The sequence below is a fragment of the Phascolarctos cinereus genome, unplaced genomic scaffold, assembly GCF_003287225.1.
Source record: "Phascolarctos cinereus isolate Bilbo 61053 unplaced genomic scaffold, phaCin_HiC Scaffold_726;HRSCAF=1367, whole genome shotgun sequence".
In the NCBI taxonomy this organism is placed as follows: domain Eukaryota; kingdom Metazoa; phylum Chordata; class Mammalia; order Diprotodontia; family Phascolarctidae; genus Phascolarctos; species Phascolarctos cinereus.
Window position 1 is genome coordinate 412,172,674 of NW_027556098.1, and position 25,791 is coordinate 412,198,464.

The following is a 25,791-nucleotide window of genomic DNA, read 5'->3' on the forward strand; positions in this document are numbered from 1 at the left end:
GGTGAGCGGTGGAAAAAGGGAGTGTCATGGGGGAGGGAGAGGGAGAGAATCAGAGATGGGGGTGGTTTTGGGGAAGGTTGGTCAGAAGAAGAGGAGAATCAAAGAATGTTGATAATAAAAAGGAGGAGAACCAGGCAGAGGGGAACGCCGTGGGGGTAGGGGAGGAGGAAAATCGAGATGAGTGGTTGTGGGGAGGGAAGAATCGGGGAGGGGGCGTCACAGGAGGGGATAATCGGGGCGGGGGCGTCATGCAAGCGGAGAATCAGGTATGGGGAGTCAATAAGGGAGGAGAATCAGGAAGGGGGCATCACCAGAGGGGGAGACTCCAGGGCTGTGTATGGGGGAGTGGGAGTCATAGGGGGAAGGGCGGAATTACGGAGGGAAGTGGTTGTGGGGGCGCCCTTTCTCCCTCCCCGCCCCCAAGGAGTGCCAGAGACAGGGAATGGAGGGCTCGTAAGGGTCCCGGGTAGGATCCCGTCCATACCCGCGAGAGGAAGGTACAGGGTCTGGAGCTCCAGAGCGTGCCTTTTCTCCACTTGTAGCCTTCCTGGATTTGGAAAGGAGGGGCAGTCACGTGGGGCTTGGTCTTTTCGTGCTCTGCCAATGAGCAAGGACGGAGCGGCCCTTAGATCACGTGACATCACAGCCGCTTCAGTCAATGACTGCGAATGGTTGGTGAAAAAGGAATTGACCAATGGAGGTGCATCGAGGAGCTGTCTAGCCACGCCCACCCCGACCACATCCTGATATGGAGGTGACATAAAAAGCGTCTCGGCCTATGAGCATTAGGCCAGGAGGGAGGAAGCGGAGGCAGCCATTCACATGGAAATCGCCCTGTGCCAATAGAAGTGTCGGAAGGGCCGTAGATTAAAGAGAGAAGCGGTAATCACGTGGCCCGATATTGAGCCAATAGAAGTGCTGGACGGGGCGCAGGTGGGCGGGGCCTGAGGAACAGAAGGGTTCGGGGGTGGGGCGCTCAGTGACAGCTGAAGGAGGAAGCGCCGGCAATGGCGGACGAGACTCTGTTCCAGCTGCTTCACACGGAGGTGGTGGCGGCCGCGTATGGCGGGGGCCGGGGCTCGGGAGACGAGGTGAAGCCAGGAGGCCTTCCCTGTGTCTTCTCTGCCTTCTGTCCCCTCCCTTACAGACTCCCCGTCTCCCCTCCCCCTCCCTCTAGTTTCCTCCTCCTCTCTCCCTCCCCCCGATTTTCCCTTCTCTCCCTTGCCCCTCCCCTTCTCCCTCCTCTTGTCCTGCTTCCCTACCTCCTCCCCCTCCATGTCCTCCACCCTCCTCCCTGTTCCTCCCCCTTCACCTTTCCCAGCACACGCCTGTTCTCTGTCTTCTTCCATCCATGAGGACCCCTGAACACCTGCTGTTAGGGATGCGTAGAGGAACACACCCCGCGCTCCTGGGGCTTGCATTTTCTTGGGAGACGGCATGCAGAGAGGTGGCCGCCAGGCGGCGCCATAGTGCACAGAGCGCCAGGCCCAGAGTCAGGGAGACCAGAGTTCTGACACTCACTAGCTGTGTGGCCCTGGGCAAGTCACTTCGCCCTGTTTGCCTCCGTTTCCTCATCTGTCAAATGAGGTGGAGAAGGAAACGGAAATGACACCAGTATCTCTGCCGAGAAAACCCTAAATGGGGTCATGAAGAGCTGGACAGGACCAAACAACAAATGCGTATATAGCATAGTGTATGTATGTGAATGTGTGTGTGTCTGTGTGTGTGTGAGTGTATATGTGTGTGTGAGTGGGTGTGTGTGTGATTGTGTGTGTACACAATTATCCCTCCACATTGCCACTTTCCCCATCGTGATTCCAATATATCACAGGTCAGCATAAGAAATTATGCAGGAAATTTTGTGGAAGCCAAAGATGACACAGAAAATGTTTAGAAACTCAGAAATGCATAAAATCTATGTATGGTGTTGTATGATAGCACCATGTTTTTAATCTTTTAATACCATAATAATTCAGACTTCTTCTCGGGTACAAAGGGAGAGCCACAACATTTTTCAGATTTTCCCAGGCAGTGGGGTGCTGTGCTCCTGACCCCACATTGTGGAGGGAATGGCTCGCGTGTGTGTTTAAGCAGCTCAGGGACTTTGTTATTGTGGGGAAGCTCCCACCAGGGCAGGTCAGCAGCTGTCCTGCCACCCGCCGTAGTCTCAGCGAGTCACTTGGAGCACTGAGGAGCCCAGGGTCACCCAGACACCTTGTGTCCCAGGTATGAACCGAGGTCTTGCTCTGAGGCTGGCTCTATCTCCACTAAGCCACGCTGCCTCTCATATAAAACACAGAGGAATTCAGAGTAATTTGGGGGGGGGGACAGGTAGAGGCACTCACTAGCAGCTGGGGGGATCAGGAATACTCCTTCACAGATAAATATAAACCAGGCATTTACAAAATAAAGGCACATTGATTTGGAAGAGAGGGGCATTACCGTCTGGGCAATATGAGGACAAGTCCTAGAAGGTGGCATTTGAGCTTAGGGAATTAGGGGTTCCAAGAGGATGAAGTGGAAAGAGTGACTTCAAGGCTTTGAGGAGACAGCCTGTATGCATGCAGAGGCAGGAGGTAGACTGTCTGTGCACATCAGCGAGCAGGCATCAGCTGAAGCACAGAGCCCATGAAGGGAAGCCTGGAAGAAGGTGGGAGCCAGCCTGTGAAGGGCTTTCTATGCCGAAGGGGAGTTTCCGTTCCATTCTCGGCCGCTGGGGGAGTCTGTGTGATTAAGGAAGAAAAATGTGGTTCGAATTCGCTCCTACAATAAGACACACTCCTGGAGAGAGAAGTGAAGGTGGCTTCAATTAAGATTATAATACAAGTAGAGAAAAACTAGATTGACAGCAACATACAATTAGCAATATGACTACAGTCAGGCTAAGAGTACAAAGGATAGCAATAATATGAGAAAACATCCCCAGTTCAGGGAAGCACCGACACGTGAAGTCCAAGCTGGGGATTCCCGGGGCGCAGCTTTCAGGGTCCCGATTGGGAAAGTCCCAGGCAGAGCGTACTCTCCGTGGCTGATAATCCAAAAATGGCTTTCCCAAGTAGGATTTAAATAGGGTCTCTAACAAAGAAGGCCCCGTGCCAGAAGTGTCCATGAATCTAATAGATGTTTTTACTTGGTCCAGGACCTGGCCAAATTCCTGGAGCAAGCAAAACATCTTGGAATATTAACTTGATATGTTCTGGTGAACCGGCCAGGTTCCCAGAGCACATCTTTTCCTGAGAACTGGCCAAATTCTCAGGTCAACATAAATAACCACACTCTGGCTTGTAGCCCAATGTTTAAAGTCATACCAGGGACATGGAAGATCTCTCCTGATAAGATTTATCAATCAGAGTTCCACTGAAGCTTTCTGAGCAGAATCGTTACTTGGTCAGTTTTGTGCTTGGATTTCCCGTTTTATGGCAGTGTGGAGGATGAGGGATAGAAAGAAAAGACTGGATACAGAGAGACCAATTACAAGAGTCCAGACGGGGTGATAAGGAGCTGGACCACAGTGGTTGGAGCTGGGCAGAGACACTGAGGTGGAATTCGAGGCTTAGCTGCTTGGCCATAGAGGGGAGTGAGGAGAGATTGGGAAGCCAAGATTAACTCCCAGCTTGTGAATTTGGCAAAGATGGTGCCCGTGCCAGAAGGGAGGAAGTTAGGAGAAAGTGGCCAGAAGACATGAGTTTGATTTGGGCTGTTTGGAGTTTGAGATGGCTGTCGGTGGTGATGTCCGGTGGGCAGCTGGGCAGGTAGGACTTGATGAAGATAGAAGGGCAATGCCTGTGGAATTGGGAGGGAGGGAAGGAGGGTGGAGACCCTGCTGAGCAGTGAGAGGAGCCAGGACTGTGTCAAGAAGGTGGCCCACACCAGGGATGAGGGAGTGCCCAGGGGAGATCACTGGAGTTGTAGGAGAGAGATCTCAGGCAGCCTGGCAGCAAGCCATTCATTTTCATGAAGGAATTGGAAGCCAGACTGCGAGGAATTGAGAGGTGCTAGGACCTTCTCCACCAAGTGACTGTGTGTCTATTCAGTATATGTTTATACATATGCCCCTGTTGTCACCCCTGATTAGACTGGGAGCTTCCTCAGGGCAGGCCCCCACCCCCACCTGCCCAGTGCCTGGCACATAGTAGGCCCTTACTGAATGCTTGCAGATGAGACTGTAGAGAGCCAGATGCAGGTAAGATGCTGTTTGTAGGGTTTGGCTATGGAGGGGAAGATAACCATAGCATGGTGGGGGCTTCAGGAGCCAGTGGGGCTGAGGTAAGGTGATTGAGGATGGGGGACATGTAGTCTGTTTGTAGGCAGCAGGCAATGAGCCAGGAGAAGTTGAGAATGAGGAGTGGGGGGTGGTTGATAGACCTGTGGGAGGAGACCAATGGGGATGGGCGCCAGGGCAGCCGAGGAAGGCCCACCTCGTCCTCTGTGTGTGAAGTGAAGGTTGGCGGATGATCCGGAGGACACCCAAAGAGGGGACAGAGCTTGGGAGGGGTGCCTGGGTGGCCTTGGGCTTTCCAGGGAAGTGTGAGGAGAAGGGGAGGCAGGGCAACAATAAGGGACCGGAGAGGGGAAGAAGCTGTGGAACAGACACTCTGGGGGGCACATGTGAGCAGGGCAGAACCTGAGGACTAGCAGGGGGTGGCTCATGCCAGCAGCCGGCATGATGTGCCACAGAGTGGTGAAGAAGAAGGGGAAAGGGAACTGGAGGACGAAAAGTCGGGCTAGATGAGTGTGAGACTGATGCTCATATGACTAGTTTATTTTCAGGTGTTACAAGATTACATACTATAGAAAACAGCTTTGTACCGTGAGAAATAATCTACAAGCTCTAATTAATAACACAATCTAAGCAGCTAAAGATCCTCATTTTCTCATGAGAAAGTAGTTTCAATGCCAAATTTCGTATCTGTTGTTTCCCTGCCCAGTTCTTAGTATTGTCTACCTGAGTCAGCCAGCTGGCCTCAAGGCTGGGCATCAGTGAGAACTTAAAATCAACAAACCATAACAAATGGAGCTAGGGCAAGAGTCATGGGAGCAAGCCTCTATTCGTACTGACCCCTAAAGTCTATAAGGACTTAGAGATTTTCCATAAGGACTCGGGCTCCCACATCTCCCCCCTTTTTATTTGTTAATTTAAGTTCGTGCAATTGACTCATTATTGGTTTGATGGTAGGATTTATGAATCTTAAAAATAATGGGAAACAAAAACAAATTAGGCCAATACCAAAAGGAAGCGTATGCAAAAGCAAGGATATGCTCGAAAAGCGTGAAAGCTGGTGTTATGTAGACAAAATAGCATGTGCTAATTTATTTGGGTCAATCCCAGAATGGGGGCTATTTTCAATGTTGGAAGTGATATCATGAAGGGTATTAATATTGAGGGTAATATTAGAATCGTGCCAGACTCCCAATAAGCGAGCACGTATCTTAACCCATGAGATATTGGGATCTGAAGCATTATAGGGTAGTGGAGTAACACAAATATATGAGTATCTGTAATCACATCGCAAAAGCAACCTTGTTTTCAAGGTTTCTAACTCATCTCCTAAATACAATACTGATCGCTCTAATAAATTGACTTTATACAATACATCTCTATCAATAGCTTCTTGTGCTTTAAGTACTAAACATATTTTTTGCTAAGTCACTTACAAATTATGCAGTTTAAATTTCAGATTGTAGTGCAATAGATGAAACAGTAGTAGATAAAATAAGAGAAGCAACAATGATTAAACCAGTTATAAGGAGACCAATAAATTGTTTTGATTGATTTAAGGAGGAAGTAATAATCTGAGGAGCATGTTGACCAGAGTTCTGGAACTATTCATGTGAGATGTTAGTCGGAAAAATGGCAAATGATGATTGTTCTACCAAAAGTACAGTATAGTCATTATTATCAATACATTGTTTGAGAGTGCAATCGACACAAGTAGCATTCTATTCAAAAGTAGTATTAGATTGAGTAAAATTTACACATTCATTAGACAAACTGGTATTAAAAAATGATGTAACAAGAAAAAGACAGGGTTCAGTATTGTTGCTAACTTTTGTAAAACATACAGGTGTCCTAAATGCTAGAGAGCTGAGGGTAATTGTAACATTGGCACTGTCCTGGAGGAAGGGGTATTCTTGGCCTCTGAATATATAAGTATTATTAGTATATATAGTTCCCAATTTGTCCATGTATGTGAGGGGTCACAACCAGGGCAAAAAAGGAAAATAAGTCCAGCGCTGAGCACTCTGTACATTACACACTTGAGCAGAAAGTAAAGCTACTATTGCTAAAAATACAAGGTCAGGAGTCTTCCATGGCTGGATGAGAGGGAGCTTTCACTTGACCCCATGTGGGAAGGCGACTCATCACTGTAGATCTGCTCTTTCTGTGCTTTCCCAGAATCCTCATACTCTGCATTGAAGCTGTGAGTGTGATACACGCTCGGATATTTTCCTTTGGTATCCAGACAGGTTTATCAAAGTTTTCTGAAAAAATACAAGCATACCCTCGTCCCCACATTAATAATGGATTCAGGCCTCTGGGTGTTTATTTTTCTCAAGGTGTTTTTCGGCTGGAGTGTAGCTATCTTTGTTAATATTTAAAAAATTAATAGCCAATTGTCGATGAGGGGTAATAGCCCAGATACCCCCTTTTTTGTTAAAGAAGAATAGTTTTAATATCTTTGTTTTTAATTATATAGAATGCTTGTGATCAGAGAAATGTTATAAAAAGCATAAAAAGAAGAAAATGCTTTGCTATCGTAAGCAGGAGCATTATCTGTTTGAATTTGTTTAGGTACACCCATAACTGAGAAGGCTTGTAGAATATGATTGATTACATGTTTAATTATTCCACTTGTTTGTAAAGTGGAAAAAATGAAAGAAGAAAAAATATCAATTATAACATGAATATAAGAAAGCTTTTCAGAAGAAGGCATATGAGTTACATCTATTTCTCAAATATGTTTGGGAGAAAAGCCTCTGGGATTAATGGCAAAAGAAGGAGGGTTAATAAAAGTGATACATTTGAAACAGCCTTTAAAAAAATAATCATTTTTATACTATGTTTCTAATACTGCAGGAGTTTATTTATTCAAAAATAGTCACAAAATGTTATCCTGTCTACAATTAAGGTTGTTATATTGGCAGAATGTAGTTAATAAAAGGCCTAATAAAAGCTTAATAAAAAGTTAAGTGGCAGCATTTTGGCGAAACTAGAAATGAGAATTAATAGCTTGTTGTATGGTAGGAGTTAAAAGTGTTAGATAGAATTGTAGTTGAGAATCAATAATGGTATTACTTTCAGTAAGAGGTCCCGACAAATTAAAATGTGCTCATATGTGGGTAATATAGATAAGGTAATAACGTGAACGAAGTAAGATTTGAAGTTGTTGAAAAAGAGTATATAATTGTGTATTAGTAATATATTTTAACTTTGCAGTCTCTATATTTTGAGAGACACAGACAGAGTATTTGCTATCAGAAGCAACATTAATAGGCTCAGTAAAATCCTGAAGTAATAATATAAGAGCTGCTAATTTAGCCTTTTGTGCAGAAGAGTAAAGTGTGTGAATATAATTTCTTTGAGTTGGTGAGATATAATATCCTGCCATACCTGTGCTTGACCCATCAGTGAACGCAGTGGGTGCTGAAGGAATGGGATTAGATCTAAAAATCTTTGGAAATACCCATGAATAATTCGTAAAAAAGGTTAATATCTTGAGAGATGGTAAGTGATTATCAATACGGCCAGAAAAAATTGTAATAGCAATTTGCCAGTCCTCTGAAGAGGAAACAAGAGTGTCTATTTGTTTTTTATTATAAGGTTGATGAATAACAGAAAGTAAATTTCCTTTTATGAAATTTTACCTACCATTGTAGGATAAGGAATTACAGAATTGGGGAATTGATGAGGGAGGTGAATCCATTCTAAGGCTCCAGAAGATTGAAATAAAACTCCTGTAGAGGACACTGGAGTACTAAGAATAGCACCTTGTACCTCTTCATTTAATGAAATATGGGTGAGCTGAGTTTCAGAAATTTTCTGGTAGACTAAGTGAAGTTCCTTTTTTTGCCTCAGGAGTTAATGTCCTAGGGGAATTTAGATCAGGATCTCCTCTAAGTGTAAAAAAGAGATTAGCCAATTGTTCTGTAGTAATTTGGAGTGCTGGTCGAAGCCAATTAATATCCCTTAAGAGTTTTTGAAAATCATTAAGTGTTTTTAAAGAATTAAGGTGTAAGTTTACTTTTTGTGGCTTCACGGTTGTTTCAGTGACAATATGACCTAAGTAGGAAAATGGAGATTTTCCTTGAACTTTTTCTGGGGCTGTAATAAGCCCATATTCCTGTAAGGCTAATTGAAGCTGAGGTAATAAATGTGTGAGTTCATTTACAAAGTATGTCATCTATATAGTGTATTATTTTTGCATTGGGAAATTTTTTCCTAATTGGTTGTATAGTTTTATTAACAAAATTTTGACACATTGTAGGGCTGCTTTTCATGCCTTGAGGAAGGACTTTCCATTGAAACCTGGTTGCAGGTTGTTCTGCATTAACACTGGGTATAGTAAAAGCAAAGCAACATTTGTCAGCTTGTTGTAATGGAATAGTAAAAAAGCAATCTTTTAAATCAATAACTATCAAAAGCCAGGAAACAGGAATCGTAGTGGGTGAGGGGAGACCGGAGTGAAGGGGACCCATAGTCACCATAGTGTCATTAATAGCTCGGAGGTCATGAAGCATCCTCCATTTCCCTGACTTCTTTGTAATAACAAAAACAGGTGAATTCCAAGGACTTGTAGAAGGTTCTATATGTCCTTCTAAAAGTTATTGTTCGACTAATTGTTTTAATGCAAAAAGCTTCTCTTTCTTCAGAAGCCACTGTTCCACCCAAACAGGTTTAACAGATTTTCATTGTATTTTATCAGCTTTATGAATAGGAGAAGCACAAACAGTGGCCACCACTGTAAATTGGGGGGGGGGAGAAAATAACAGCTCCCATTTGATGTAAACTATCACGCCCCCACAAATTAAAGGGAATTAATTGGGTTTCAGCTATCTTTTATTCTACTAGTTTAAATTCATCTTTTGTTTGAAGTGTAAACATTCTTAGTGAGGTATCTGAGGGTGGCAAAAAGATTAAATAATTGATTAGTGGTGATCTGTGAGGCTAATTAATATCTTTAAGAAATTTTTTTTGAAAATTATTAAGAATTTTTAAAGAATCTTGCCCAATTTATAATATTTTGGGGGTCTAATTGTAGACTGTGAAACAATATGTCTAAAGTAACCAAAGGGTGATTTCTTTTGTACCTTTTCAGGGGGAATTATAAATCTATGAGATTGAAGGGCTTGTTAAAGCTTAGGCATTAATAAGGAGAGTTCGCTAGTAGTAGAACAACTGCAATGTATATCATCCATATAATGAATGATTTTTGTCTGGAAATGTCTCTGCCTAACAGGTTTGATAGTGTTATGAACAAAATTTTGGCTCATGGTGGGAAATATTCCTTCTTAAAGGAACACAATAGGGAAACTTCAAATACTGATTTAATGGAGACAACTATACTCAAATTCAAACTCAAAAAAAAATTGGTTATAGTCCTAAGAGTCTTTTACCTCAAACAGCAAGTTTCACTAATCACAGCTTAAAGCCAGATACAGTTAATTTTATTCTCATGGAGTTGTAATAAGTAATAAAGATTTAGTAGGACTCACATATATAAGAGATTTCAATTAACATCCTTTTTTCCTCAAATTTAAACTTGTTCTTGAATGGGATGTCCCAGTGAAGACTTCTCAGCGTAATTAAGGTAATGGGTTCAGAAGGTAGGATAGGGTTAAATAGACTACTGTAAGATCTTCTTTTTAGTGCCAGATACTAGCAGTAAGCTCTGGCCTGCCCTTTGATCTTATCTTGATGTGCCTTTTGTCCCAGGTCCCTGAAAAACCCCTAAAGGCTCAAGCCCCCTTATCTCTCTTTGACAGGGTTTTATTCAGATGTCTTTCTGTTCCCAACATTATCTATTCAATCCCTGAGACCTCCCCAAAACAATTGTAAACTGCATATTTTTGATTGCTTCTTTGACATTATCTCAACGAACTAAGAAATATAGAGATATATACTATGTCTGGCATGTGAGATTGTGAGCCAAGTTAACGGACAGCTGTAGGGGAGGAGGAATTTTTTTATTATTTAAGCCAGCTTATGTGTCTGTGTCCCTTGTCTCCCATTCATTAGAGCTTGCTGATGGAGGGACACCCAAATCTCGAGATTTGAAATAATAATAATAATAATAGCTATAATAAATTAACTTTCTGTTTCTCCTTGTACACCTCTGTGTTTTATTTTTAATTTGAGTGGCATTCCACACATTCTGGTGCAAAAGCCAATTATTAGAAATCATTTCTATCTATTGTACATAAAGTTGTAACTTCTCAGTAAGCCAAATTAATTGCTTAGGAGCTCCATAACACAAACAAGTTCTTTTCTCAGGGCATATGACCTTGCCCACACAGATGGTTTCTTGGGACCTTGGCAAGTTTACAAAGTAAAGGGAATTGCCTTGTGCTCCTCCTTTTCACTCATAAATAATTAAAAATTCTAGGTTTTAACATTAAAACAGTAACTTCAAATAACTTAATAATCTGGTAGTTTTCATAAGTGATAGTCAAATTGTTTTAACTATAAGCTGTTCTTTAATTATAGTTACTGATGGAAATACCTGATTTTCTAATTGACAGTTATAAAACATTATAAGACAAGATTAGCAGGGCTTGATAAAATAATTTAAATGGTTTTACACAATTTTCCCACTGTCCTTCAGTTTCTTTTAGTTCACATTTTAATAACATCCAAATTATGAAAAACTGATTGACATAACTGATACAAAAGTTTACCAGTTGGAAACAATACTAGATTTTTAAAACTTGAAACACACACATTACCAATTAGAATGAACTAAATTATCTTTTGATTGTGTTCCAATACATAAAAAACTTTTCTTTTTGATCTAAGGGGAAAAAATTCACCCTCCTTTCCTCTTTCTCGTCCTCTCTCCCACACCCCAGCCCCAGCTGAGGTGGGGGCCACAACCCAGCCAAAGCTGAATGCGGAAGACGGGAAGAGAAAATTTTCCAACAACTTTTTCTTTTCTTATCTTTCCATCTACACTCAAAAACTTGGCCAGAGTCCAGAATGTAAAAAGAAAGATAATTTTTTCCTAACATTTCTCCAAAAAGTTTCCAAATCTTTTACTCTCAAACCCTCTGTTCACACTGTTCATACAAACAGATTATGCTTTTCTTTCTACCCATACTTCTCTCATTCCTGCATGTTTAAACTTTCTTGTCTTTTACCAATCAGATAACCTAAATAATGAAGTATTTTTCTTTCTTCCTCCCTCCCATCCACCTGCTCCTAAGAGGCGGCTGGTATTAGGGAGGGAGAAGGGGAGAAAGAAAGCAGCGTTCCCCTGGCATGCTATTCTTGCCACCTGATTGCAAAGGTTATCAGATTACACGCAAGGACACTTCACTCATACCACACAGACGAACACAAAACAAATATAGAAAAAATATGACAGGGAAAATCCAAAAGCTCATAGGGGTTTGTTAGCAATTCCTTGCACAAATCAAATAATATTCATTTTAATTTTAATTTTTTCTTTTCATGGTTTTCCAGATGTTATGGAAACCAAGCAAAATTTTCCTTAAGGTCTTGGAGAATGAGTTTTCTCCAGGGAGAATACATTTTAACCAAATGAGAGGAAAGAAAGCTTGAAGGTGTTGCTCTCTATTTTTAAACTGAAACTGACCCATTTTAAAGGACAGCAGAGAAATCCCCAAATAAGCCTAGTGTTGTGTTTCTTTCAACACGACTAAATCCCCTTACCTCTTCCCATCATTGTAATGGAGCTCTGAGTCAGTAACGTGCTGCTGTGTCTCTCTTAACCACCTTCTATTCCCCCAGGGTCTAAAACTTTCCCATGCAAGGATCTCGAGTCCCTGTACAGGTGCCAACTGCCAGAAGCCGGCGTGGTGTTCAACAGAGTGGTGAAGAAAAAGGGGAAAGGGAACTGGAGAAAGAAAAGTCGGGCTAGGTGAGTCTGAGACTGATGCTCATAAGACTAGTTTGTTTTCAGGTGTTACAAGATTATATACTATAGAAAACAGCTTTGTACCATGAGAAATGATCTACATGTGCTAATTAATAACATAAACAATCTAAGCAGCTAAAGATCCTCATTTTGAGAAAGTAGTTTTAATGCCAAATTTCATATTTGTTGTTTCCCTGCCCAGTTCTTAGTATTGTCTACCCGAGTCAGCCCGCTGGCCTCAAGGCTGGGCATGAGGGAGAACTTAGAATCAACAAACCGTAACAAACAGAGCGAGGGCAAGAGTCATGGGAGCGTTTACCCCGAGGCAAGCCTCTATATGTACTGACCCCTAAAATCTATAAGTACTTAGAGATTTTCCATAAGGACTCGGGCTCCCACAGGCTCAGAAGGGTCTCTGTCCTCCTTCTGTCCTTCCCAACATCCCTATACTGGAGGCTGTGGGGCCTTGTGGAAGGAGGGCAGATCCTGTCCCACCATCTCAGTTTGAATCCTGCTGGGCCACAGCTGGGCAGCCTTGCGCCAGTCCCTGCACCTGGAAAAAGAGGAAGGTGAACCAGGTGAGCCTAAAGGCCCCTTAAGCCAGCTCTGGCTCCTCCTCTCTCTTCTTATGGCAGCTCCTTCAGAGAATGGAGGGGTTCATTCTCTGTGTGCACCCAGGTTTGATGCAGGGCCGGCACACATATGCGTGTGCACACACACACACACACACACACACACATATACATGCGCATGCACACATGTATACACGCAATGCACATAAACACACATGTGCATGTAAGAGATGCTGCTGATGGATGGCCGTCTTCACCCCACCTCTTCTGCTTCCACCCTGACCTCACCATTCTTCTCTTTCTCTTGGGCTCCTGCTTTCCCTACACATGTCCTCACGTCCTGTCCCTGATTCCCTTCCCCCCCCCCACTGCCCCTCCATTCCTCACCCCTTCCCCCCTTGGGCATTCCTTGCTAAGGGGCAGCCAGACATAGGCATGGATGAGCCAGACTGAGGAGGTGGTGGGCTGTGGGTCACTACGGGGCCGGGCCCCTCCACCCCATGTACTCCAGGCTTCTCTGGCTCCTCCACAGCCCTTGTCTCAGCGCTGACCTCAGCCGTATTTGTGGATTGGATTGGTTGCCTGGGGAGGGGTTCATGGAAGCAAGGAGCCTGGCTTCTCCCCCCTGGCTTCCTGGTAGAACATTGGGGGCCCTGGAGCAGAGCCTAAGGCTGGGGGTGGGGGTGGAGCAGGTCACCTGTCCTGGGAGGTGAGAGTCTTGGCAGCTTCTCAGGTACTTTCTTGTACCTGGAACATGTCTCTGCCTCTCCAGCTCCAGGGTTGGGATGCAGCTTTGAGAGCTTCCTTTTCCATTCATAATCCAAAATCACTCATCTGTAATTTCTCCTTTTTTGGGGGGGGGGAAGGGGAGGTGCCTAGAGTTGATGGCCCTGTCTGATCCCCCTTCTTCCCCCACCCTCCTCTCCTAGGGTCAGAGGACAGGCTTGACAGTCCTTGAGGGCATGGGCTGCCCTGTGGACCAGGGCCTGGCTGAGAGGTGAGAGCCAGGGCTCTGTTTTCCAGGGGACTTGGGAATAGGGGGTTCCCTGTCCCATGTGCTCAGGCCCTTCTGCAGGGGGAGGCCCCCCAGGTGATCATTGGGTCCCCCCAGGGTACCAGGAGCCAAAACTGGTGATGGTATTTGGTCTCCTTTCTCCTGCCCCCAGTCCCAGGCCTTCCTGGACCTTGGGTCACATCTTGCATCTTCCCATTAGATCCCTTCTCCCTGGCTCCCCGGGGCTGGGCCTGGATCCAGGCCTTCTTCACCCTAGAGTCAGAAGCTTGTGTTTTTCCCAGGCTGCCCCGAGGGGCCCTGGTCTTCAGAGAGGAGCTGGACACCATCAAGTTCCTGTGCAGGGACTACTGTGCTGTAAGAAATGATAAGCAGACTTCAGAAAAACCTGGAAACACTTGTATGGTCTGATGCAGAGTGAAGTGAGCAGAACCAGGAGAACGTACTACATAGTAACAGCCACGTTGTGCCATCGCTAACTTTGATAGACTTAGCCCTTCTCAGCAATGCAAGGATCTAAGACTTCTCCAAAGGCCTCCTGATGGAAAATGCTATCCACATCCAAAGAAAGATCTATGGAGTTTGAATGCAGATTGCAGCTCACTATTTGCTATTTTTTTTCTTTTGTTGCATTTTGTTTCCTCCTTCTGGTGGTTCCTCTTATTGATTCTAATTCTTCCTTACAACATGACTAATGTGACAATGTGTTTAATAGGAATGTATATGTAAACCTATATTAGATTGAGCATTGTCTTGGAGAGGGGGGAGAGAAGGGGAGAAAAATTTAAAACTCAAAAGCTTCTGGAAGTGATTGTTGATAAAATAAATTAATAAAAAAAGAAAAGACCGTGGCTCGCAGTCACAAGTCATAGCTTCAGATGGAGACCTTGGGCAAGTCCCTTCCATTCTGAGGCAGAGCATTAGAGAGAGCACTGGGACTGGAGTCAGGAAGACCTGAGTTCAAATGCAGCCTCTAGCACTTTGGACAAGGCACATAATCGCTGCCTTACTTTCCTCATCTGTAAAATGGGAATGAAAACAGCTTCTGCCTCCTGGGGTGGTTGGGAACATAGAGGAGATATTCATAAAGGGCTTAGCATAGTGCCTGGCACACAGTGGGGGCTTAATAAATACTCAGATCTTCCCTTTCCTTCCTTCTTTCTCACTTTCTCATTTGTAAAATCAGGATACTAATCCCTCCTCTGCCTCAGTCTCACAGGCTGGTTTGTTGTGTGCCAACATGAGATTGTGTATTCAGGGCTCCCCTGCCCTTCCCCCAGCATATGCCCAGCCACTGCTGCAGGACCAGGGGAGGGCCCCTGAGTGCCCTGGGAGACAGAGTCAGGGCCCCAGGACCCAGCTGTGTGAGAACCAGGCATGTGCCAGAGCCGGCTCCCAGGATTTCAGGGGGGCCATTGCTAATTTTCCACATGAGTGTCCACACCCTGGAAATCTGAAAATGCTCCATATCAGGCTTCATTTCCTGCTTTGCTGATTGCCTGGATTTAAGAAAGGGACAGAGAAAATGGGAATCATGCAGTTTAAACCTTAGAGGGGCTGGTGTGGATGGTTTCCCCCAGTGGAGAGACACTTAGCAGCACCCTCTGGTGAGACCATTAGGGCCCAATTGAAGAGGGAGAGATGTCGAGACTTTGAAGTGTGTTCAAAAAGCCTATTCCACCAGCCCTGGGAGGTAACTTGGGCCACACAGCGGCTCATGCCAAGAGGCCCGAGGCTTTTAGCCACCTGGTCAGTCTGTATTGGCAGCCAGGCAACAGATGGCGACCTGCCAGTGGACAGAGGCCAACTGGCCACAGGGAGGGAGGCCACGATCACATCCCACCAATCTTAGGACTGAATCCCAGGAGAGGAGACACCCCAGAAATAATAGGTCATTTGTTTAAGATTGCACAAGGCTCTGGTGTAAGGTGTGTGAGACACATATGTGTGAGATGTGTTTATAGGTGTGTGAGTTGTGTGTGCATAAGGTATGTGTGTAAGGTGTGTGAGAGACTTATGTGTGAAATGTGTATATATGTGTGTGAGGTGTGTGTGTAAGGTATGTGAGAGGTGTGTATATCTGTGTGTGAAAGGTGTATGTATATGCTGTGTGAGGTGTGTGTATATTAGTGTGAGATGTATTTGTGTGCGAGGTGTGTGTGTCTGTGGGTGTGAGAGGTGTGTACATGTGTATATGTGTATGTATGTATGAGTTGTGTGTGTGAGGTGTGTGTATATGTGTCTGTGTTAGGTGTATGTGTAAGATGTGTGAGAGGTGTGTGAGGTGTATGTATATGTATATGGGAGATGTGTGGTTCTAGGGAGGAGGAGAGGAGAGTTATCAGCACTCACTCCCACAGGGGAAAGAACAAGGGATTAGGATAGAGAAGGCTGGAGGAGGGAGGGGAGGCTCTTTCTATTTTTTCGAGTGCATAATTCCAGGATTAGCAAAGTAGATGATTCTAAGAGTCTATAAATCCAAAGATTCCTTGGAGCCAAGTTCTGTTAAGCACCTACTATGTGCCAGCCACTACACTAAGTGCATGGACTATCACGGTGGGAAGATACATCAGATGTGGAGTTTTATTCCCTCATTTTAGAGACGGGACAACTGAGGCTCAAGAGTGAGGAAAGGGACTTCTCCCTAGGTCACACAGCGAGCCAGTGGCAGAGCTGGGAGCCAGGGCTGCTCCGGAGTTAGGGTAGGTCCCATAGAAGTAATGGAGGCTGTGCCTTGCTCTGCCCAGCCTCCATCTCTCTTCCCTCTAAACTTCTTCTTGGGGTGGCTCCTCATGTAATAGGGAATGTATGATGATAAAATAAATGTGTTTCTATACAACCAGCAGTGGAGGCTGAGTCCTGTTTTGGGAGGTGGGGGTGGATGGCAAGTGGGGAGGCACCAAGCAAGCCCCTGAGGCAAGGTCAGGGCACCAAGCCCTCTCTCCCACATTGAGCTGGGCCAGAAGTAAGGGGTGTGAACCCCAAGGTGGCTAGGGTCCCCTAGCAGGAATCTCCCTGCAAAAGGGAGAAGGGGGGAAGCTAGGTGGCACAGTGGATAGAGCACTGGCCCTGAATTCAGAAGGACCTGAGTTCAAATCTGGCCTCAGATACATAACACTTACTAGCTGTGTGACCTGGGCAAGTCACTTAACCCCATTGCCTAGCCAAAAAAACAAAAAAAAAACAAAAGGGAGAAGGCTTGGCCTTCCCTTCCAAGGACTCCCAGTCTGAGCAGGAAACATGGCCTTATGCCTTACCACTGGCTGCTTTAGGCCCCCCTCCATAGGACTCTCCTTTCTGAAGGAACCTCATTTACATCCTATACCAGAAGAAGGGAACAGTCTGGGGAAGAGGAAATGAAGGGGTTCCCCTCTTACTCCTCTCCCTCCCTCAAAGGATTCAGATATCTAGGAGTTTATAGGATAAGATTTAGAGCTGAAAGGGATCTCAGAGGCCAGATAGTCAACTCCCTTTTACAGATAAAGAAAACCAGTCCCCAGGAGGGTAGGTCCAAGGTCACAAAGTTAATGAGTGTTAGAAGCAGGAGGTGAGCTCAGTGCTCTTAAAAGGGGCAGCTGGTCTCAGCTGAGCTCCTCACACACCCTGCCACACCTGAGCTGCCACACTGGCTGCTTCCAAGAAGTTTTCGAAGCCAATCCCCACCAGCCTGGGAGTTTCAGTAAGTCCTACAGCTGATGCAGGGAAGGCATGGCCTTCTCCAATCTTTTCTTCCCAATGTCTAGCCTTAGGTAAGTGGGTAAGCTACCTTGGCCCCAGAGCTAGGAGTGGGAAGTTGGGCCCTGCCCCTCCTTTGCCTCACTATGAGACACTGGCCTAGGTCCCACTCCTTCCCTTGGTCTCAGTTTCTCCATCTGTCTAGAGGATTTGGCCCAGGCGACCTTTGCGATCCCTTCCTGCCCTGACACTCTGGGATTTGGTGACTCCCTGCTGGATCCCCAGAGGCCCTGGGGAGAGACAGGAATATGATTTGTTTCCTTGTTTTTCTTCCTCAAGGGGAGGGGAAGGCGAGATAGCTAAAGGCAGCCCAGGGTGAGGGCTGAATTCTGCCCTCTGGAAGCCACCCTTCCTTGCTTCCAGCTAGAGGTATTTGGAGGGGGTTGGGGGGAGGGAGCTGTGGTGGTGGGGGAAGTGCTACGGGGAGGGATACAGGGGGAGGGGGTGGTTACATGCATGGGGGAATGGGCTGGGGGGCTAAGGGGGTGGAGGCTTTGGTGCTGGGGAAGTGCAACAGAGAGGGGACTGGGGGGAGATATGGAGGAGGAGACTTTGGTGGGGGTGGAAGTTCTGGGAAGAGGCTGGGGGAGAGGGACATGGGGGAGGGGTCTGTGGGGGGGGGAAGTGCTGGGAAGAGGGAGTTGGGGGAGGGATAAAGGGGGAGGGTGCTGTGATATGCATGGGGGAGCAGGGAGCAGAGGGCTCTCTGTTTGTTCTAAGGGAGAGAGCCTTGAGACCTTTCCTGCCTCTGCCCCTCCCCGGGTGGGTTTGCTGAGTAGCTTTGGCCAAATGCATTCCCCTCTCTGAGCCTTCGCTTCCATGGTATTGGAAACATGAGAGAGTGGCACAGATGGAGTACAAGGGCCCGGCTTGAACCCAAGACCCAGAATGTCAGACCTAAGGGGAACTATAAGAGGACTGGTGGCAGGGGCTGGAAAGGAATTTGGGAGATTCATCAAAATCCGTCCCCTCCCACCTAATTTTACAAAAGGGAAAACAAGACTAGGAACAGGAAGTCACTTGCCCAGGGTTACAGAGCAAAAAAGGGATTGGGCTCAAGATGAGAACCAGAGGTCCCGGGGCCTGTAAATCATCACAGTGTATTAACTCCCCTCCACCCCAGCCTGGAGTCTGTGACAACTTCTAAGAGTGGGGAGCTGGGAGGGAAGAGGAGAAGAAGGAGGAGGAGGAGGAGGCCTCCTGCATCTCCCCCATCACCCCCTGCCCTTTCTACTCTCTGGGATCCCTTCAGTATCTGGAGGGCTGCCCATGGGCAACAGAGGCCAGGCTGCCTCTCCAGGGCCCCACTTAGCAGACCTCAGAGTGATGAGGGGTGGAGGTGGGGTTCAGACCCAGGAAGCACTACTGTGGGCTGGGGTTGCACCAGGATGGCGGTGAGTGTGCTTGGCCATGCAGCTATTGATAAGACAGATAGCTGGCTAAAGAGAAAACAATTTATTATAACAAGTTACAGCTACAGCTTCTCAGGGCTGGGGTTTCTCCTCAAAGGGAACCTGGAAAACAGGACAGAGAGATGAGCCAAGCAGAGGAAACCCCTCTCTTCCCACCAGCAGCACTCATCTCCCCTACCCCAACAAAGGGACTCCAATTCAGCCCACACCTCCTTCCCACAACTTCTTCAGGAACTTCTGGATGCACTGAGCAGAGAGTAGAAGAACATCAGAGTCGGGCTGATGAATTTAAAGTTGGAGTTCAGGGGCCACAGCAACAAGCCCTGAGGAAAGGAGGGAGCACAGTGGTCAGGAGGCAGCACAGTGGTCAGGAGGCAGCCTGGCCTCAGCCTGGTTCCCAGGCCCAGAGCACTGGGGCCTGGAGCATTGCCCCCTCAAGGCCTCCTCAGTCACCTCCAGGAGATACAGAGCCCAGCAAATGACTGCTGACTTAGGAACATGAGCCGTGGAGCAGAGTTGTATTTACCTTCATAAGCATTTCCCAATTACATTTTAAGCTGGTCTGGGGAGCATTTTGGTGTTTTTCAGTCCAGGAGTTTTGATATCTCTAGACTACATGATCTCTAAGGCCCTCCCAGCTCTGACATTTCCTGCTCTAAGGGCCCTCCCAGTTCTGACATTCCCTGTTCTAAGGGCCCTCCCAGCTCTGACATTCCATATTCAAAGTCCCTCCCAGCTCTTGCATTCTCTGTTCTAAGGTCCCTTATACTTCTGATATTCTCTATTCTCAGGTGTTCCTTCCACCTCTTATAGTCCAAGATTTTTCCACATGAGTGCTATATATTATACTGCCAGTCAGCCAGTAAGCATTTATTAAGATCTTACTATGTGCCAGGTATTGTGCTAAGTGCTGGAAACACAAATACAAGCAGAAACAAAGACAGTCCCTGCCCTCAAGAAGCTTTGCTTCTAATGGAGTGCTAAAAAGAAGCTAAAGAAGGGGAAGAGAAAAGGTAGGGGAAGTTCTATGCAGATGAGTGCAGTGCAGCCTGGACAGGGCTGAAAATAACTGCTGCCTGGGCCTTCCCCTTAAAATGGAAGTTCTAGAAGGAGCCAATCAATCAGAAGGCAAAGCCTTAGGGGGCAGAGAATGCTGAGGATGAGGCAGCTGGTAATGCAGTGGGTAGAGTGCTGGGCTTGGAGTTAGAAAGACTTCAATCTGGGGCAGCTAGGTGGCACAGGATCTGAAATCAAAAGGACCTGAGTTCAAATCTGGCCTCAGACCAAACACTTGACACTCATGCTGTGTGACCCTGGGCAAGTTGCTTAATCCCAACTGTCTAAGAAAGAGAAAGAAAGAAAAGAAAGAAAGAAAGAAAGAAAGAAAGAAAGAAAGAAGGAAGGAAGGAAGGAAGGAAGGAAGGAAGGAAGGAAGGAAGGAAGGAAGGAAGGAAAGAAGGAAGGAAGGAAGACCTGAATTCAAATCTGGTCTCAAACACTTACTAACTATGCTACCCTGGGCAAGTCACTTAACCTAAACCTGCCAGAGTTTCTGCAACTGTAAAATGGGGATAATAACAGCTCCTACCTCCCAGGGTTGGCATGAGAATCAAATGAGATATTTGCAAAGGGCTTAGCACATAGTAGATGTTATAGAAATGCTTCATCCCCTTACTCTCATCTATTCATTTGTGGTTCAATTGTGTCCCAATCGTAACCCCATTTGGGGTTTCCCATTTCCTTTTCCAGATGAGGAAACTGAGGCAAACAGGGTTAAGTGGTTTGCCCAGAATCACACACATAGTAAGGGTCTGAGGCTGAATTTGAACTCAGGAAGATGAGTCTTTCTGACTCTAGTCCCAGAGATCTACCCCACACAGCGCCACTTAGCGGCCCCCATGTATTTATGCTGTATGAATTAAGAGAGGTTACCTTGTGTTCTAATCTTCATATTGCTAACAGATAACTGTCTGGGAGGCAGCCTCTGGCATATACAGTATCAACCTCATTTAATATTGTATAAATTATGTCCCTACTGTTTCTAAAGCTTTGGTATTATCTGACACACTGTAGAGTACAGTCTGTTCACTTCAAGGCTTTGCACACAGCGAGTACTGGATAAATAGAATTCAGCCTCTGTGCTCGAGAACCCTGGGACTGGGGTGCACAGTTCTGTGAAGGGGAAAGAGTCAGATGGCCCGGGGGTTCTAGTCTACCCAGGAGGCCATTGAATCCATCCCACACAGGAACAGAATATTCACTAGAAGACACCCAGCACATGCTCCTCCAGCCTCAGCCTCAAGACCTCCAAGGAAGGGGAACTCGCCTCTCAAGGCAACCCGGTGACCTTTGCAACAGCTCTTATCCTCAGGAAGTTTGTCTTCATCTCAAGCCAAAACTGGTCACTTTTCAGTCCCTTCTTCCCTTTGCCCCACCCCACCGCCAGCCCCTCTGCTCCCAGGTCTGCCCTCTGAGGCCAAAGAACATAGCTAATTCCCTCCCTACATGCAAGTACTGCAAAAAAGCCATTATGATCCCCTTGTGTCTTCTCCAGATTGCGTACCACCCATGCCCTCAGCTGATGGTATGCTCTGGATACCAAGCCTTTCATCGTCCTGGTTTCCCACCACTGGAAATTTTACAGCACATTAATGTCCTTCTTAAACCATGGTGCCCAGAACTGAACACAGGCCTCCTCATCAAGTATGTGGGACTACCACCTCTGTATTCTTGGAAGCTACTGCCCCACTTAACGTGGTTCAAGATCAGCTTTTTGGGGCACCCTATTACATGGCTGACTTATATTAGGCTTGCGGTCTACTAACACCTTCAGCTCTTTTCAGACACACTCCTGCTTCACTATGTCTTTTCCATCTTATACCCTTTCTGGGTTTCAGCTTCCTACTCTGTAAAACGAAGCAACTGGATGCAAAGTGGTCATGCAGATACTTGCCAGCACTGTAGTCTAAGAGTATATGATCAAAAATTATGTTTCCTTTAAAAATAAAAACAATATTTGGTAAACTTTTCTAAAATGGCTCACTGGGGCAGCTAGGTGGCACACTGAATAGAACATCAACAACGGAGTCAGGAGGACCTGAGTTCAAGTGTGACTCCAGATCTTACTAGTTGTGTCACCCTGAGCAAGTCACTTAACCCCAATTTCCTTTTTAAAAAAAATAAGCTCACCCATCTCTCTGCCTCCTTGGGCAAAATCTAGACCAAGTCATAAACTCCTTGGCAGTCAGCTCATCACCCTAATATTAGATGGAACCGTGGGAAATCACCTATCCAGAGTCCATTTATCTAATGTCCTAATCTCTAAGAAGTCAGCATTCAGGAACTAACCCTATTGTTGCCTTTTGTATTTCTGTCTTTTGCTCCAGTCACTTAATTCCATCAGTTACCCGACCCTTCTCTAGTTAACTCCATGTACCCCTCTAATCCTTTTTAAAAAATTAAATTAAATCTATTTCCTCTCCTTCCCACTTTTCCTGTTTAAAAAGGAAGGAAAAAAAAGCCCTTGCAATAAGCATGCCTAATCAAGCGCAGCAAAATCCCATACTGGCCATGTCCTAAACCTTAGCTCTTGCTCTGCACCCTGAGTCCATCCCCTTCTGGCGGGTGGGGCAGGGGGACGTGGTCCATGCATCTCCAATCTGATAATTCTAATCATCTCTTGACTTAGAGAACCAGAGCACCAAGGTTGTAAGAATTTTGTGTTGAATAAGAGCCAATAGGTTTAGAGTAAATACCCAGTGGGTTCTCCTTGTAGAAGATGAAGATGCTTGCATGCACATGAACATATTTTGGAGCTAAGGTGTTTCTTTTGGGGGGTCTTGTCATATTCTTGATTCTGTTCTGAACCAACGACTTCTAGAGAACAACATATCAAATAAGTAAGGCCCAGTGACCTCAATTCGGAAGGACACAGTTCTTGTGAGCTGACTTGTAGCCACCAAGTTCCACATACCTGCACTCTAGGCTGTTGATAAGAGCCCTAAACATCAAAGTTACCTACAGTGGGTTCTAGGTAACTACATCTGGCATCATTGAATTTTATAAAACTGGCTAGGTTCCTGACAACCAAGTTCTAGAGAGTCGTGTGCCCTATAACTGAAGGGACACCCCCCCGACAAAAGCCAAGGTCTTCGGCATTGGTCAGATGGGCTTTGGATAAGTGAGTTCCCATTGACCTATCCAGCATTATGACAACTGGCACCAGGGAATGCGTTCCAATCTGTAAATCTGGTGGGAGGCATTTCCTTCAAGGCCTCAAGATTCAGTATCAGACCCAGGGAGGAGGGGGCTTGCTCTGATGACTTTCTCAGAACATCTGAGCCCTCCACAAGCTATGTGGCTGAGAAGCTAAGGGGCCAATGGCCCAGCATTGACACTGACAGGCTGTGGCACCCTCTCAGTGCCCCAGACAACTCAACACCTGTAGACTGCAGACAAGCTGTATTGGGAGAGGGAAGGTCCTCACCAGGAGTTCCCTACCTCCTATGAAATCACAGGTGCAGGAGCTCATCTTCTCCAAAAGTAGGACTCAGAGCTGTGAGGGACCATGGAGATCACCTGATCACAGCCACTCTCAGTTCACAAGTGGAAAAAAATTGAATTCTGAAGTTTTGGCTCTTAGAATCACAGATTTAGAGATGGAAGGGAAGCCCCTGAGCCATCCACCTCATTGTACAGATGAGGAAACTGAGTCTCAGAGATATTCAGTGACTTGCTCAATACCTCACAGCCAGGACTGGAATTTCCTAATCCAGTATTCTTTCCTGTGTACCAGACAAACCCTGGGCAAGGTGACTGATGAGGTTTCAGTACATGGCAAGGCTAGGATTTCAGCCCAGGTCTTTTGAATCCAAATCCAATGTTCTTTCCATAACACTATAACTGAGGCAGACATCTGACTTCATTCATGCCTCCCATTCTTTCCTGAACCCCATGGGTTTTGCTCAAAAAAACCGATTATCCCCCCTCACCCCAATACACACACACACATACACCCCCCCCAAAGGTCTAACTTCTACCCAGGTGTGTACAGATAGGTGATAATGGCTAGAGCACTGGACCTGGAGTCTGGAATACCTGAGTTCAAATCCAGCCTGAGAAACTTGCCAGTGTGTGACCCCAGACAAGTCACTGAACAGCTGTCTGACTGTTACTTCAACTGGAAAATGAGGATAATAACAGCACCTATCTTGCCAGGGTTGTTGTGAGGACCACATGAGATCTTTGTAAAGGGGTTAGCAGAGTTCCTGGCATGTAAGAGTATCCTTCCTTCCCTCCTTAGCCAACCCATCACGCCAGGAGTTGGTCTGGACACCTTCCCTATTAGTTCAACCCAATGGGCACCCCAGTCACTCACGTGGACAGAGTGTAGGAAACACCCCCAGGTGAAGTTAGAACACCTACAGTATCCAAGGCTTCTCTGGCAAAGTCATCTGAAGACTTCACCAAGAATTTTGTGGGTTGCATCTGGTCATGTTGCTGGAAACAGCCAGAGGAGTAAGAGTCTGGAGAAAGAAGTTGATGACTAGATGGAAGGGTCATAGCTCTCACCTACCCACCTCCCAAAGCCTTCCTCCCCCTTAGCTGGTCACCCATCTTTACCCCCACCCTCCTGCTACCTCACCAAACCTGCTGCCTCTCACCAGTCCCACTTACCTTGACCCCCTTGCCCTCTTCCCAAGCTCTCCCCCATCTCTCAGCTCCTCACAAACTTTCCCATCCACCTCTTCAGGCCCTAACAATCACACAAGCACATTCACACTCACACCCACACCCATACCTGTATGATAACTCCAGAGGACTGGTATTCCAAGGCCACAGCCCGAGAGAAGCTATTCATAAAGGCCTAGGAGTAAGAGAGGGTGAATCACAGAATTTTAGCATCAGAAGGGACCCAGAGTACACTTAGTGGAACCCACCCCTGAAGAGGAATCTTCACTACACCCTCAATGACAAGTAGTACTCCAGATTCTCCTGGAAGACCTCCCAAGATGGAACGCTCACTACCTCCCCAGGCAGCCTCCACTCTGGGGCAGCTCTCATTGACAGGACCCTTGTTCTGCCCTGAACACCTCATTGCTCCTGGTTCTGCCCTCTGGGTTCAAGGATAACAAGACTGGTTCTTGACTCCATGACATTCTTCCAAGTCCTGGAGGAGAGTTCCCAAGTCCTGCATGAAGCCTTTTCTTTTCTGGGCTAAATACGCCTGGTTCTATTGACCAGTCAAACAGCTAAGAAGCATTCAATAGCTCACTCTCTACAGGGGTTCTTCTTGGCACTAGAGACAAGATAAAAACCGAAAGCCAAACAAAACAAAACACAAACGACCAAAACAATCCCTGCCCTCCAGAGGCTTCCATTCTATCCTGAGAAACATGTGTCCACATGCATACATATCAAACATATGCTGGTAGTGGCCCAATGACCGAATGCTGGATCTGGCTTCAAGAAAATCGGAGTGCAAATCCTGCCTTAGACATGTACTAGCTGTGCGACCCTGGGCAAACTCACCTCTGTCTCTGTTGGCCTCCAATTCCACATCTATAAATGGGCATAAAAAGAGCACCCACCTCCCAAGGTTTTTGTGAGGATTGAATGGGATATTCGTAAAGTACATTGCAAACCTTCAAGTCTTATACAAATACGTGACTGTGGTTTATTAAATACCAGGTAATGGATAGGTGAAGCACCTGGGCCAGTGTGAATGATCAGGAAGGCCTCAAGTAGACAGTGGCAATTGAGCTGAGGTTTGGAGGAAGATGGAGATTCTAAAAGATGGAGGTGAGTAGGGAGAGCAGGACAGAAATAGAGGCAGGGGTGGGGGAGTACAGTGTCCTCTGTGAGCAGTAGCAGGAAAGTCAATTCTGCTGGGTTCTAGCATGCATAGTACAGATAGGAGACCACAGAGTCCAGCAGCAAGAGGGCTGGATTCAGGCTGGCCTCAA

At 46.1% G+C, this 25,791-nt stretch overlaps 1 protein-coding gene, 1 long non-coding RNA gene and 2 pseudogenes across 4 annotated transcripts in view; 2 read left to right on the top strand and 2 right to left on the bottom strand.

The window, feature by feature from the left end:
• The window catches only part of LOC110203908 (biogenesis of lysosome-related organelles complex 1 subunit 3-like), a 66,854-nt pseudogene that overhangs the window by 1,442 nt on the left and 39,621 nt on the right, over nucleotides 1-25,791 (bottom strand). The gene's annotated exons all lie outside the window — the stretch shown is intronic.
• Nucleotides 953-16,521, top strand: LOC110203632 (trafficking protein particle complex subunit 6A-like; annotated as a pseudogene). Its single transcript, XR_013482605.1, has 3 exons — nucleotides 953-1,091; nucleotides 13,597-13,664; nucleotides 13,964-16,521. The product of XR_013482605.1 is annotated as a trafficking protein particle complex subunit 6A-like (transcript).
• LOC110203643 (uncharacterized) lies at nucleotides 17,260-19,388 on the top strand. Its single transcript, XR_002323031.2, has 3 exons — nucleotides 17,260-17,358; nucleotides 17,694-17,783; nucleotides 18,924-19,388. It is a non-coding gene; the product is annotated as an uncharacterized LOC110203643 (long non-coding RNA).
• The window catches only part of LOC110203907 (very-long-chain 3-oxoacyl-CoA reductase-B-like), a 44,933-nt gene continuing 37,996 nt past the window's right edge, over nucleotides 18,855-25,791 (bottom strand). The window contains 6 exon segments of the mRNA XM_078145873.1: nucleotides 18,855-18,928; nucleotides 19,034-19,149; nucleotides 24,204-24,244; nucleotides 24,247-24,312; nucleotides 24,315-24,351; nucleotides 24,627-24,692. Of these exon segments, the coding sequence (XP_078001999.1) occupies nucleotides 19,054-19,149; nucleotides 24,204-24,244; nucleotides 24,247-24,312; nucleotides 24,315-24,351; nucleotides 24,627-24,692 (306 nt within the window). The 3' untranslated portion in view covers nucleotides 18,855-18,928; nucleotides 19,034-19,053.